This window comes from Polistes fuscatus, unplaced genomic scaffold (genome assembly GCF_010416935.1).
Source record: "Polistes fuscatus isolate 324 unplaced genomic scaffold, CU_Pfus_HIC Scaffold62, whole genome shotgun sequence".
Lineage (NCBI taxonomy): Eukaryota > Metazoa > Arthropoda > Insecta > Hymenoptera > Vespidae > Polistes > Polistes fuscatus.
In genome coordinates, this window is record NW_025113143.1 from 79,399 (window position 1) to 92,968 (window position 13,570).

The 13,570-nt window shown below is 53.2% G+C and overlaps 1 protein-coding gene across 1 annotated transcript; it reads right to left on the minus strand.

The window, feature by feature from the left end:
- Positions 1-4,210: 4,210 nt before the first annotated feature.
- Positions 4,211-7,904, minus strand: LOC122523756 (late histone H1-like). The gene is made up of 3 exons (XM_043645644.1): positions 7,638-7,904; positions 7,270-7,415; positions 4,211-4,838 (listed from the first exon to the last, which is right to left on the minus strand). The coding sequence occupies exons 1-3, from the start codon at positions 7,902-7,904 to the stop codon at positions 4,211-4,213; spliced, it is 1,041 nt and encodes a 346-aa protein (XP_043501579.1).
- Positions 7,905-13,570: the final 5,666 nt, after the last annotated feature.

The window sequence follows — 13,570 nt, forward strand, 5'->3', positions numbered from 1 at the left end:
TCATCGGGATGGGAGAAGGTGAAGTATGTGTATATAGCACGGTTCCGCCTCTCCCATCCAACGAATGAATGAGAATGCACCAGGGGGTTTTTTAGTCGGTAAAAAATCCGACACTCCCTTGGGTACCGGGCCCAAGGGGCCTTTTGAAGGTTTTTCCCCCGGACGAAAAAAAAAAAAAAAAAAAAAAGTGTTGCGTCAGGGTCCCCCCCGTGGGTAGGGGGTAGTAGAATACTCCCACAGTATTCCCTGCTTGTCGTAAGAGGCGACTAAAAGGGAGGCTATTAATTGTGTGTGACTGCTCTCTGTGTGGCTATTCTTCTCTGTAATTCTTTCTATTCCCTCTTTTTCTACTCTTTTCTTGTCTCTTACTTCCTTCATTTCCTTTCCGTTCTACTGGGCTTGTGCGTGCATAAAAAATAACAGTATGAAATGTACAAGGTCAGTAGTCAACCCGTGTGGAAGGGAAACCCACACAACGGCGGTATCTGGTTGTGGTAGGACAGGCCACCCATCGTCGACAGTCTGCTACTGTTATGAGTCTAGGGTAGGCGACCCGGCCCTGACTCTGGAAAATGCGTCGGGAAGTTGTTCGCCGGTAGGCGACCTGGCCTGCGAATCGACTACTGCTACAGGAAGTCATGGGCGCTCTTAGGAGGAGGAGCCGAAATGCACGATTAGGTGCATTGAGGAGATGGAGTCCGACATAATTCCAGCCAGGACTCAAAAGAAAAGGGCAAGACCGATCACCTACACCTCGTCATCGGAGGACGAGGTTATAGACCTCACAAGTATGGACGGAGCCATCCCGGAGGGGCCATCAGTCTCCAGCTTGGAGACCGGAAGGTTAATTGACCTCATCATGTATCACGCCGCTGAGGCCGAGGTCAGAAGGAAGACCTGCGGCAATATAAAAGGAGAGATCTCGGGAAAAATGAAAAGTTGCCATTTGGGGATCGTGGAAATGGTCAGGGAGCTGCAGGCTCGCAACAGGGCGAACTGCGGCTGTGACATACGCGAGTCCTTGGAGCAACTACGTGCGGAAGCTAGAGCTACTAATAACCGGCTAAAACATGTGGAGGAGGAGTGCACGAGCCTTAGGCGGGAACTGAGGCGTAAGGACGCACTCCGCGAGAAAGTCTCGAAGAAAGATGTCAATATTGGAAATCCCCCAACTAGGGCAGCAACAGTTGCAGTAAACCAAGCCCAGTCTTTCGCAGAGGAAAGACTGGTTGCTGCCAGGAAGGAGGAAGATTTGGACGGCAAGGCGACGGCGAGAATCCTCGCCGAGCTGTCCAAGTCTATGATAAGGTTGCAACAGGAACTGATCGAGATAAAAGGGGGGGGACGGGGCTCCTACGCCCAGGTTGTAGCCCGATCGCGGGTTGCTCCCCTTCCGCCGACGCCGACGCCTCTGACCTCTGTCCCGGATAGGGATCGGTTTGTGGAGGTCAGGAGGAGGACTAGGACTACTGCGCCTGCTGGGGGATCCTTACTTTCGCGGGCGGATGCCGGGAGGGTTGTCCCTTCTGTTCGTCCTCGCTTGGGGGGGGGGCCCTGCTGCGGTGCAGAAGAAAAAGAAGAAGAAAAAAAAGAACAGAAGAATCAGGGAGACCGCAGCGGTGTCTATCACGTGCGCAGAAAGGGCTTCATATTTGGAGGCCCTAAAGAAGGTGGAAACCTGCGTAAACCTTGTGGAGATAGGGGCAAAGGGACTCTCCTATAGGCGTGGCCTTACTGGATCATTTATCTGGCTGGTTCGGGGGAAGGACGCCAATATGAAGGCCGACAAAGTTGCTCAGGCCCTGAGGGGAGCCCTTCCGGAGGCCAAAATTGCAAGGCCGCAAAGAACGAGTCCTATCAGACTAGTGGGGATTTACCCAACTACCACCCTGACTGCGGTCAGGTGTGGGATACAAGAGGTTAGGGCCGGATTCGACCCTAACCTAATAACAATGGGGAACATTCGTCTGGGCAGGTGTGGTCGTTACGAGGCCACAGTCGTGGCACCAACGGCGCTGTGTCAGGCTGCCATAGATAGGGGCAGTATCCTCGTGGATCCGGGGTCCAGGTGGAGCAGGGTCCGGGTGTTCCCGGTCAGACCCAGGCCCCTTAGGTGCCACAGGTGTCTGGCAAGAGGCCACGTGGCTGCCTCTTGTCCTGCGTTGGGCGCCGGGATGGGCGTCTGTTTCAGATGCGGGGAACCGCACAGGGCTGGGTCTTGGGAGTGTCCATTGGTGCCTCCTATCAGGGGGAGGGACATAATCCGTGGGGGGATTCGCGGGTCTACGGGACACGTCAGGACGTTTCAGTAACGTTCCGGGAAGTGCGGGCGATAAAACTGAGACACAAACCAATAGTGTTGTGCTTAGTGCGGGTTCGGGTGCGGGTCCGAGTGCCGACAACGACATGGAGGTCGAGCAGGTGAATCCTGCCCTTCCATGTAGCTTAGACATGCTCTAAATTAAGTTAATACAATAACCACGGTTGTCCAAATCAACCTAAACAATGCGCGTCGCACCCAGGACTTGTTGGGCCAGCGTATGAGGGAGACTTGACGGGTATCGCGATAGTGTCGGAGCCGTGGTGGGTCCCTCCCGGGAATGAGAAATGGTTCTCATCCCGGGGGGGGTCGCCCCTCTCTGCGATTGTGGCGGGCAAAGGCGGAGGAACCTGTAGCCTGGTGCGCCGGAGTTTGTTTTATGTAGCCGCTAAGTGGGGGGACTCGCTGGTAGTTTAAGTCTACTTTCCTCCCAGCGAGAATATTAATAGTTTTTGTAGACTCTTCGATGAGCTCGAAGAGCTCTTAGGCACATTTCCCGCTCTTCCAGCGCTGGTTGCCGGGGACTTTAATGCCTGGTTCCCTAGATGGGATCTGGAAGGCAGAAGCAACCTTGGGGTGAGTATCTCTGTATGTGGGCCAATAGGTTGAACCTAAGCCTGGGTAACCAGGTTGGCCACCTCACGTGCGTTCAGCCGTAAGGGTCGAGCGTTGTAGACCTTACGTGGGGATCTCCGGCAGCTAGTGTCCGCTTATCGGATTGGAGGGTGGATGAGGCTGAGTCCCTTTCGGACCACTTGTATATAACGTTCAAGTATAGACGCGAGGCTACAGGCTTCCGAAGCTTGCGCTCAAGGGACAGGATCTTCCCTAAGTATGATTCGAGGGCTGTGGACGAGGACAGACTCGCTGCAGCCCTCGTTTCTGGTGAGTGGACACGTGCAGTAACTGATAATAGTGCCAACGTGCGGGACTTAGTGAAGTGGGTGAACGATACTCTTCTCAGTGCTTGTGACATTTCTATGCCAAGAGTGAGAACAGCTGCGGACAGGAGGTGCGTGGTGCCGTGGTGGTCGCGGGAAATCGCGGTCCTACGGGGGGCGACTACGGCGGCGAGGAGGCGATACTTGAGGGCCAGGCGAGGCGGTGATCCTGATAGGATTCAGGCGTGCTTTGAGGACAGAAGGGAGACGAGGAGGAACTTGGTCCGGGCCATCAGAAGGGCCAAGGCGTTAGCCTGGAGGGACTTCCTACCACCATTCTAACCACCATCGAGGAAGATCCCTTGGGTAGGCCCTATAAACTTGTCATGGGCTAGTTGAGGGCTCGCAGTGTTCCCCTGACTGAGGCTCTGGATCCTCCTCTTTTAGCGCGGTTCGTGGCAATGCTGTTTCCGGGGGGCGGGTGACCAGTTGCCCCAAACTTTCATATCGGAGAGCCGGATGATATTGTCATCTCCGCGGAGGAGGTCTGTAGGACTGCCCAAAAAATTGGCCGCGGGAGGGCCCCGGGTCCTGACGGGGTTCCTGGCTTGGTCGTGAGGAAGGCAGCTGTTCACTGCAGTCAAGGTCTGGCGGATTGCTTCACCATGCTGCTGAGGGGAGGAATCTTTCCGCGAGCTTGGAAGAGGGCCAAGCTCGTTTTAATTAAGAAGAAACATGACTCTAGTGCTGATGTGCCCACCTCATATAGGCAAATATGCCTGCTGGATGAGGTGGGGAAGCTTTTCGAGAGAATCGTTGTCTCCAGGGTGAACGAGTATGTAGAGTCCGGGGATGTGCTTTCTCCGCGGCAGCATAGCTTTCGAGTGGGTTTCTCTACGCTCGGAGCTATCGAGGAAGTTCGAAACTATATACAGGAGTGCGTGGGTGGTGGACGAGTGGGCGTTCTCGTTTCCCTCGACGCCAATTTATAGGATTCTGGTGGAAAAAATTATTTTTTGGCAACAGCCTTGGCAGTTGTTTTCTTCGGTTTAGGAGTTCTAGTTTTGGCAGCTGGTGCCTTAGCAGTTTTATTAGCTTTCGAGACAGCTTTAGGTGTAGCTGGTTTCTTTGCAACTTTCTTTTCGGTGGTAATAGGAGCGGCGGCTGCGGCAGCGGCAGCAGCAGCAGCAGTAGCAGATCTTGATGTTGCAATTTTCGATTTTTTCGGATCGGCTGCTTTCTTCACAGTTTCAGCTTTTTTAGCCGGTGCTTTGATCTTCTTAGCAACAGCAGTAGCAGCCGATTTTCGTGCGGCAGCAGTCTTCTTTTCTACAGATTTGTCAGTAACTTTCTTTTCCTTAATAACTCGTGGAGCTTTAGCTTTGGTAGAGCTCGCCTTAATGGTCGACAACTTGAACGATTCAGACGCACCCTTTCCTTTGGTCTGAACAACGGCTCCAGTCGAGACTGCATTTTTTAGATATTTCTTGATAAATGGTGTTACCTTTTCGCCATCAACCTTGTACGTAGCTACAACGTATTTCTTGATAACTTGCAACGACGAACCCCTACGATCCTTTAATTCTTTAATGGCGGCAGTCACCATTTCAGATGTCAGTGGATGAGTAGATTTTGGCCTAGCACCTCGACGGTTTGCAATCGAGTGCCCGGCGTGGATGGATGCCAGGGATTCTTTGGTCAGGGTGTTGGGGGGGGGTGCAGCTCACCCTCCCTGGGATAGTCAGGATGTCCCTGGATACCCCGGGGGCGTGGGCTGCATTTCAGTCCTTTTCGGGACTCGTGATGAGGGTCAAAGAAAATGCTGAAAGGGAGAGAGGATGGAGAATTCTTATTAGGAGAAGAGGCCGCTAAGGAGATTAGCTCTTAGGCGGCCCCCCCGGGCGAGGCTCCGGGCAGCTTTGGCGGCGCCTGGCCTGGTCTAGTGCGTCGCTACCCCCTCAGAAGACGAATGAGCATGCAGATGCATGGGGTGTGTGAACTCGGCCAGTGCATCTTGGGATGGACGGTCGGTTGTGTATATATAAGTGTATATAAATAGGATAAGATGCGTCTCCGATAGACCGTTTGAAGCGCAGTAGCTATTAAGTTTATTTGTTGTATGAGTGATGTGTGAATGGATGAGAGCATGGCGAACCGGCCAGGCTCATCGGGATGGGAGAGTATGCGTGTATGCAATTGTGTAATATATCACCGATCCGCTTCTCCCATCCAGCGAGAGTTAGAATTAAGCACCAGGTGGGTTTTTTAGTCGGTAAAAATCCGACACTCCCTTGGGTACCGGGCCCAAGGGGCCTTTCGAAGGTTTTTTCCCCTGACGAAAAAGAAAAAAAAAAAGAAAAAAAAAAGAGTTGCGTCAGGGAAGTTCCTGTCCCTCGAGCGCAAGCTTCGAAAGCCTGTAGCCTCGTGACTATACTTAAATGTTATGTACAAATGGTCCGAAAGGGACTCAGCCTCATCCACCCTCCAATCCGATAAGCGGACACCAGCAGATGGCGAGCCACACATAAGGTCGATAACGCTCGACCCTTGCGGCCGAACGCACGTTGGGTGGCCAACCTGGTTACCCAGGCTTAGGTTTAACCTATTGGCTCACATACAGAGCAACTGGCCCCTTAGGTTGCTTCTGCTTTCCGGATCCTATCTAGGGGACCGGGCATTAAAGTCTCTTGCAACCAGCGCTGGAAGAGCACGAAACGTACCTAAGAGCTCTTTAAGCTCATCATGGAGTCAAGAAAAACTACCTATTTTCTCACTGGGAGGGAAGTAGACTGAAACTACCAGTGAGCCCCCCTATGTAACGGCTACAAAGAAGTTTCCCTGACGTATTAGACTACAAGGTCCTTCGCTTTTACCCACTTGCACCGCGGAAGGGGAGTTTCCTCAAGGGACGAGAACCAACTCTCGTCCCTTGGAGTGACCCACCACGGTTCTGCAATAATGGTTACACTAGCACCTGTCTCTGCCATACGTTGCGATAGCAAGTCCTGTTCGCAACGCGCGTGATTTAAGTTAATTTGTAGGATGACCGAAGCCATTATTCTCCTACATATCTCTTATTGCCCCACCTGCAGCACCGCTCTCCTGCAATATACAGGACAACGAGACTACAGGCTCCTGTACACTATTCACAGTGCTCTTGGAGATACAGGGGTCACCCTGTTCCACCTCCATATCGCATTCATTGTCTTCCACCGTCAATGTTTCGGGATCAACAACCCGCACAGGCTTCGATAGTACTTTGTCCTCAATGATGCTACAGTTCGTAGCAGAACCAGGACCTACACTGGGCAGGTCCTGAGCCTCCCCGAACACTTTGTCAGGCCTTCTTAATGGAGGCACAGTCAGGCACTGCCACGTGTCCTTTCTATGCCCCGTTTGTTTCTGACCGGCCTCAATACAGATCGGGCACCTTGGCTTACCAGGACATGTCTTCGCCACATGGCCTGCACACAAAACAAACACCAACCCTGGCAGCTGAAGCAGGACACGAAACGGCCACGTGTCCCCTTGCCAGGCATCTGTGGCATCTGTGGCATCTTAGGGGTTTTGGTCTGAGTGCCAGAACCCGAGCTGAGGTAAAGTTGACTGTAATCCTCTTTCTGTCGAGGGCAGCAAGGCACATCGCCGTGGGGGCAGTAACCGTGACCTCTCTAAGTCGTTCCCTGCCGAATTGCATGTTCCCAACCCTTATATGGTTTGGGTCCACTCCCTGCTTAATCTGAAGCAGAGCGCATCTGATAGAGGTACTAGTGGCCCCTCCTTCAAGACCCACGAGTCTGATGGAGCTTGTCCGCTGGGGTCGCGAGATCTTAGCCTCCGGTACAGCACGCTTCAGCGCCTCAGCGAACTTCTCAGCCTTGGAGTCCTCCACCTTTTTTCGGACCTGCTAAATAAAAGAGCCATTTAGCCCCTCTCCTACAAGGCAATCCCTGCATCCCTAATTTTTCAAGGTCTATTGTATTGTTAGCCTTGTTTAAGGCCGCGAGGTAACCCCTCTCTTCTTCACAGGTAAGGGAGAAAGCCGCCGCTTCCCGAGCCCTACTTCGCCTTTTTCTCCTGTTTCTACTCTTCTTTGAAGGTCTTGCAGGAGTATCGCCAGCAACTGGACGAGCTCCAATGGGCATTACCTGTTTGCCCGAGGTTGCCCGTCTTCTATCCCGGCGGACGACCTCTACAAATTCTCCTTGACTAGCCTGTGAAGAAGCAAGGGGTGCAGAAGGAGCTCATGTTTGTGGCCCAGAGGCCACCTCCGAATAGGACATTGTCCTGAGCTTTTGCTGCATATCACAAACAGCTCTGACGAGGTATCGTAAAAGTTCTCCGTCCCCTTCACTACCTTCCCTTACTTGCTAAAACCGCTGGTCAGCCCCTACTCTGCAAGCCTGTTTCTTTCTTGCTTGCAGGGTCCTACCTACTTGCGCCGTACTAAGCGGCGGTGAAAGGGGTTGCGCTACCTTTTTCTTCTCCTTCCTCATGCGCGCCTTTTCCTCCAATAGCTGCCTATTCTGCTCTACAATTATCTTGTTCTCTACCCTTAACTGAGCTACAGCCTCTTCGCAGTTGTGCTCTACCTGACCCTTCGCATCGAAGCGATCATTAAGGGTTTCAAAGATATCAATAACCTTAAGGTTGCAGCCCTTCATGCGGCTAGATACCTCGCTCTTAAGGTTGGTTGACCTCATCCTGTCAGCCTCTGCCGTGACCAAAGCCTCCTTAGCTAGAACAAGAAGCCACCCGTCTCCAGATTCTCGATGGTAGGATCACCGACCAGATCACCCCTATCCGGGCTAGTGAGATCTATCACCACCTTTCCCTCGTATGAGGAGTTATAAGTTAGCGGCCTCGCTTACTCATATGTTCTTATCAAAGCGACGGCGTCTGTCCCTGGGACCTTGATTTCATTAGTCTTTTTCGGGACTAATTGCCACGTCTTCTCCATGTAGCCCTCCTTCCTTCCTGTAGAAATTTCTACATCGCAGGCCAGGTTGCCTTCCCGCGATGCAGTGGCTGTAGCTCCATCCAGAGCTGGGGCCAAGTCACCTACCCCAAGCTCTAGGCAATTTTCGGTTACCGACGGCGTTTGGCCTGCCCTACCACCACCTGACACCTCCGTTGCGTGGGTATCCCTCTCACGCCAACTTTAACTCAAAGGCCTACTATCCATCTTGTTTTTTTTTTCAATTTAGAGGTTACTTAATCGGCTTTCACGTCGGCATCTTTCCCCCGAACCTGCCAGATGATGGAGCCCGTCAGACCACGTCTGCATGGCAGCCTCTTTATGCCTATCTCTTCGAGTTTGACACAGTCTTGGATCTTCTAAAGGGCATCGCTATACGAGTCTTCATTCTCACTTGTCAGGGAGATCGCTGCGGCATCCCTATTCCTCCCTTGTCGATTCTTCCGGTTCTTCTTTTTGGTTCTTTGTACCGGGTTCTGCCTTACCCCGCTATGATTTACAATGGGTTAATTAATATTTCCGATTTGGTTAGTCTATACTGGCATCGATGATCCTCTATTGAGCGTAATATTCTTCTGTTTACGGATTACAACCTCTACAAACCTATCATCTGGGCAGTCCCTGTCTGATACGTCAGTTACCGGTGGGGGAGGAGCCACTTGCGCCCTATCTGTTATTTGGGCATACGAACTTTGCCCATACTTGATATTATTCAGATCCTCCTGAATCTTGTGGTAGGATCTCGACAACTCCCTAAGCATTCTAGCTGTTGACCTTAAGTCCAAATCATCTTCTTCTCTCGCCGCTGTCAATCTCTCTTCCCCTAGAGATCGCATCTGACTGACTCAAACCTTCTTACCTGGAACATTCGCGGCTCTAGTGATTGGTCCAGGAGAAGGGTTTGAGTACTCAATAAGACTTTTATTCTGGTTTATAATTATTCTATTTTCCGTTCTAAGCTGAGTAATTGCATCAGATATATTGGTGCTGCCGCTGAAACCGAGGCTTTCATCCAGCATCTTAACGATCTCCAGCACTTCATTATAGCACTTTTCATGTGCCCGGAGACCTCGCCCTTAATATTGCTGCACCGCTTCCTGTTAGTCTCGGCTTCTAAGGTGCAGTCTTTAATCAGTTCTATCAGACTTCCCGTCTCCAAGTAAGAGACTGGAGGCTTTCCTGCTAATGATTTCTCATTATTTGTGAGGTCAAAGACCTCTCCATCCGATAACGAGGTATACGTCAATGGTCTTGCTCGTTTATAGGTCTTTACCAGGGTGACCGAATCTAACCCCGGTAATTTAACTTCTTTGATACTTTTGATAGTGCATAGCCGCTCTTCTTCCAGACCAGCTTTCCTTCCTGTAGTACTATTTGTACCGCAGGCCAGGTTGCCTACCTGCGATACAGTGCCTGTAGCTCGCACCAGAGCCGGGGCGAGGTCACCTACCCCAGACTCATGGCAGTTGTCGGTTAACGACGGCGCGTGGCCTGCCCTACCACTACTAGACTTACTATCCATAATAATATCGTATTAATATGGAGGCAAGCCTCTAAGTAGAAGAGAAAAGAAAAGGAAGGAAGTAAGAGGCAAAGAAAAAAGTAGAAAAAGAGGGGATAGAAAGAATAAAAGAAAAAAATAGCCATACAAGAGCATCCATACGCCATTCATACCGTCCCTTTTAGACGCCTTTTACGACAAGCAGGGAATACTGTGGGAGAATTCTGCTACCCCCTTCCCACGATGGGACCCTTTTTTTATTTTTTTTTTTTGCGTCAGGAGGGAAAAACCTTCATAGGCCCCCTGGGCCCGGTGCCCAAGGGAGTGTCAGATTCTTACTGACTAAAAAACCCTCCTGAAACTTGTTCTCCCGCGATGGGGAGGAGGCAGGCGCAACGCACGATCTGTACAGTCCATACCTATGTGCCTCTCCCCTGATAAACCCGGCCGGAAATTCGCCACGCTCTCACCAAAACTCACACACACACACTTAACTCCTGCATCCGGCGCTCTTGACGGTAGAGTTTCCTCCTCGGAGGCGCTATCACCAACACCTAGGCGCACTCGACAATTGGGTACGAACTCCATTAGAGGCGCAAGTTACACACCACTCCTGGCCTGACCTTACATTAAGCGGTGTTCTGGTCAGGTCAACTCTACACTCATACCACACTCACACTCCATGAAGGGGAAGCGGCGCATAGCCGTCAGCCATTCGCCGCCCGAGTCACGCGAAGCCTAGCTCGGGGCGGCCGCCTAGGAGCGATTCTCCTCTGCGGCCTCGCACGCATCATTCTCCCATTCTCCCATTCTCTCTCTCTCTCCGCACTCTCTTTCGCACACATCACGCGTCCTGCGAAGGACCGGAATGCAGCCCACCCCCCGGCGTATCCAGGGATGCCCTGACCACGCCGGAGAGGGAGACGTGCACCCCCCCCCCAAGTCCCGAACAAGATCGTCCCGTTCATCCGTCCACGCAGGGCAGTCGACCAGGGTGTGGTCCGCATCATCTGCGTCTGCTCCACAGTGAAAACACTGCGAAAAAACTGTTTTCCCTATTCTATGGAGGTACGCAGGGAAGCAGCCATGTCCGGTCATCAGTTGAGTGGTGTGAAAGGTCGTACCTATAGAGTACGGCCTCTCAACCCACTCATCCAACCTGTCAGCAATGGCCGCCCTAACCCGCTTCCCCGTTTCTCCCGTTACCCCAGTTAATCCTAACTCCTCTTCCCTCCATGCAGCAATCGCCCTCCTCCTGGCAACTGCGACCAGCGCCGCCTTAGTACTCGGAAGGACAGGTCCCTCCGCGTCCCTAAGGGCCGCATACGCCTCCGCCAGTTGGGGCGCGAGATGGTCGAGGGGAATAATCCCCGCGACCATCATCACCGCATGGAACGACACCGTTCTATAGGCGCAGCACACCCTGATCGCTACCCTCCTCTGGAACGATCGAATGGCCCGCTTGACACGCGAGTCCTCCGCGACAGCGCGCCACCACACCGGAGCCCCATAAAGGAGCACCGATTGGACCACGCTGCCGTAGAAGCGCCTCTTCTTCTCCCCCGGTCCGTGGAGGCGATTCTTCTTCTCCCCCGGTCCGTGGAGATTCGGAAGGAGCCTCCCAAGGGACCGGAGGATCCCCTCAGCCTTCGGAATCAAGGCCGCGAAGTGAGGCCCGAAGGTGAAATCCGAATCTAGTACTACTCCCAAGTACTTCACCCTGGGCCCTATATTAACCCGAGACCCCCTGACCCTAATGACAGGGGCTGGAGCACTTCTGCGTCTGCGGAGGGCAGAGGCAGGGAAGGCCATTGCCTCCGTCTTGTGCGGCGCCACCTCGAGGCCAAGCTCCTCATTCGCACTCACGACCACCTCGAGATCCCCCTCCGCGTTCGCGATCGCCCCTGACAGGTCCCGCCCCACTGACCGGAGGGCCGTATCGTCTGAATAACAGACGACCCGGGAACCCCCCGGCATCGGAGCATGGAGGACAATGTCATAGGCGATATTCCACAGGGTTGGTCCCAGCACCGAGCCCTGCGGGACCCCGCACGACACCCGTCTTTCCTCTTATCGTCTCCGTATCCCGACAAACAGTAATGACCGGTCTGATAAATAATTCCTCACAATTTTCGCGATATACGTGGGAAGACCCTTTTCGTCCAACGCCCTGAAGATGGTCTCTCACGGTAGCGAGTTGAAGGCATTCCTGATGTCCAGCGAGGTCAGTTTTGAACAACCATGATAGCACCTACTGTTGAGCGTCCAACGCGAAAGCCATGCTGCGCCTGTGAAAGCAGACCCCTTTTCTCCAAGCACTCACTTATTCTTGAGACAATTATTCGTTCAAATAATTTGCTAGTCTCATCCAGTAGGCAGATCGGTCTGTGGGAGCCAGGCAGGTCGGGTTGGGCGTCCTGCTTCTTCTGTATCAAGACCAGCCTAGCCCTCTTCCAGGCTGCTGGATAGTTGCTGGTCCTAAAGCACTCTGTGAAGAGCTCCGCGAGACCGACCCCGCAGTGCACCGCCGCTGCTTTTATCACCATGCCCGAGACCCCATCCGGTCCTGGAGCCTTCCCATCGGTTATTCTTTTCGCTGCGGCCAGCACCTCTTCCGGCGTTACCGCCGCACCATCCACCTGTACCCCGCGCACGTCCCGAACACTGTTCCGCCCTACTCCACTTGGGGAAAGAGGCCTTCCAACACTTGGTCCAGCACGGTCCGGTTCGAGCACATCCGTCAGGGGTGCAGAGTATGGCCTTAGCTTCCCTATGACCAGGCGATATGGTCTGCCCCACGGGTCTGCCTCCTTCGTCCCTACGAAGTACCTCCAGGCCATGGCTTTGGCTCTCTTAATGGCCTTCTTTTGCAGTCCCTTGGTCTCTCTACGGGCCTCCAGACACAGCTCTATTCTCCTTTGGACCCCGCTGCGTCTGGCTTTCAGGAAGCGCCTCCTAGCCGCAGTCGCTGCCGCTCTAAGAGCAGACAGTTCCTGCGACCACCAGCACACCTTCCTCCTCTTGTCTCTCGTGTTTCTCGCTCTCGGCAGTGCCATATTGCACGCGCACACTAGCACTTCAAGTAGCCACTTCACGTACACTCGCGCACTGCACACACCACTAGGACGAGTCCAGTCGCCCGATATGAGGTCAGCGACGTGCCCCCTGGCCAGGCACCTGTTGCAGCGCAGTAGTCTCTGCCGGAGTTCGACCACCCTTGCCCGATACAGCCCGAAATCCACCTTTCTTTTGCCGATGACAGCCTGTTCTATCTCCACCGGGGCAGAGACTACCGTCTTCCAGAGACGCGCCTTGCCCGCCCTGATCTCACCAACCCAGATCTTATTCGGGTAAATGTTCCCTTTTATTGTTAGGAGAGCGTTCCTCACAATGGTCACATTCAGGCTTGGGTCGATGCCCACCAGCCTTAAGGACCCCATCCTTTGTGGCTGAGCAACCTTGGCCTCCGGTACCGTCCTCCTCAGAGCTTCAACTACACGGTCTGCCTTCGCAGCGGCCTCCTTCCCCCTGACACTGAATATGAAGGCTTCCGTAAGACCCCTTTTCATTGTCATCGTGTCCAGGCCAATCTCCTTAAGGCTAATGCTCTCCCTGGCCTTGACGAGAGCATCGCGGTAAGATATCGCCTCGCTGCATGCAAGTGAGACCGCTGCAGTCTCCCTGGTCCCACCGCTGCGGCTCTTCTTCTTCTTCTTCTTTTTGTTGGAAGTACCACTTTCTATGGCACTTCTCTCTTCATTTTCTGATCTCCAACCCCTCTCGCGCGTTCCCCCGGAGTGGTTGTCCTCTTCTGTTCGGCAGCTGGCTCAATCTGCAGGCGGCGTTTCCTCTTCCTAACCACCTCGATGAATCCATCCTGCGAGGGGGCT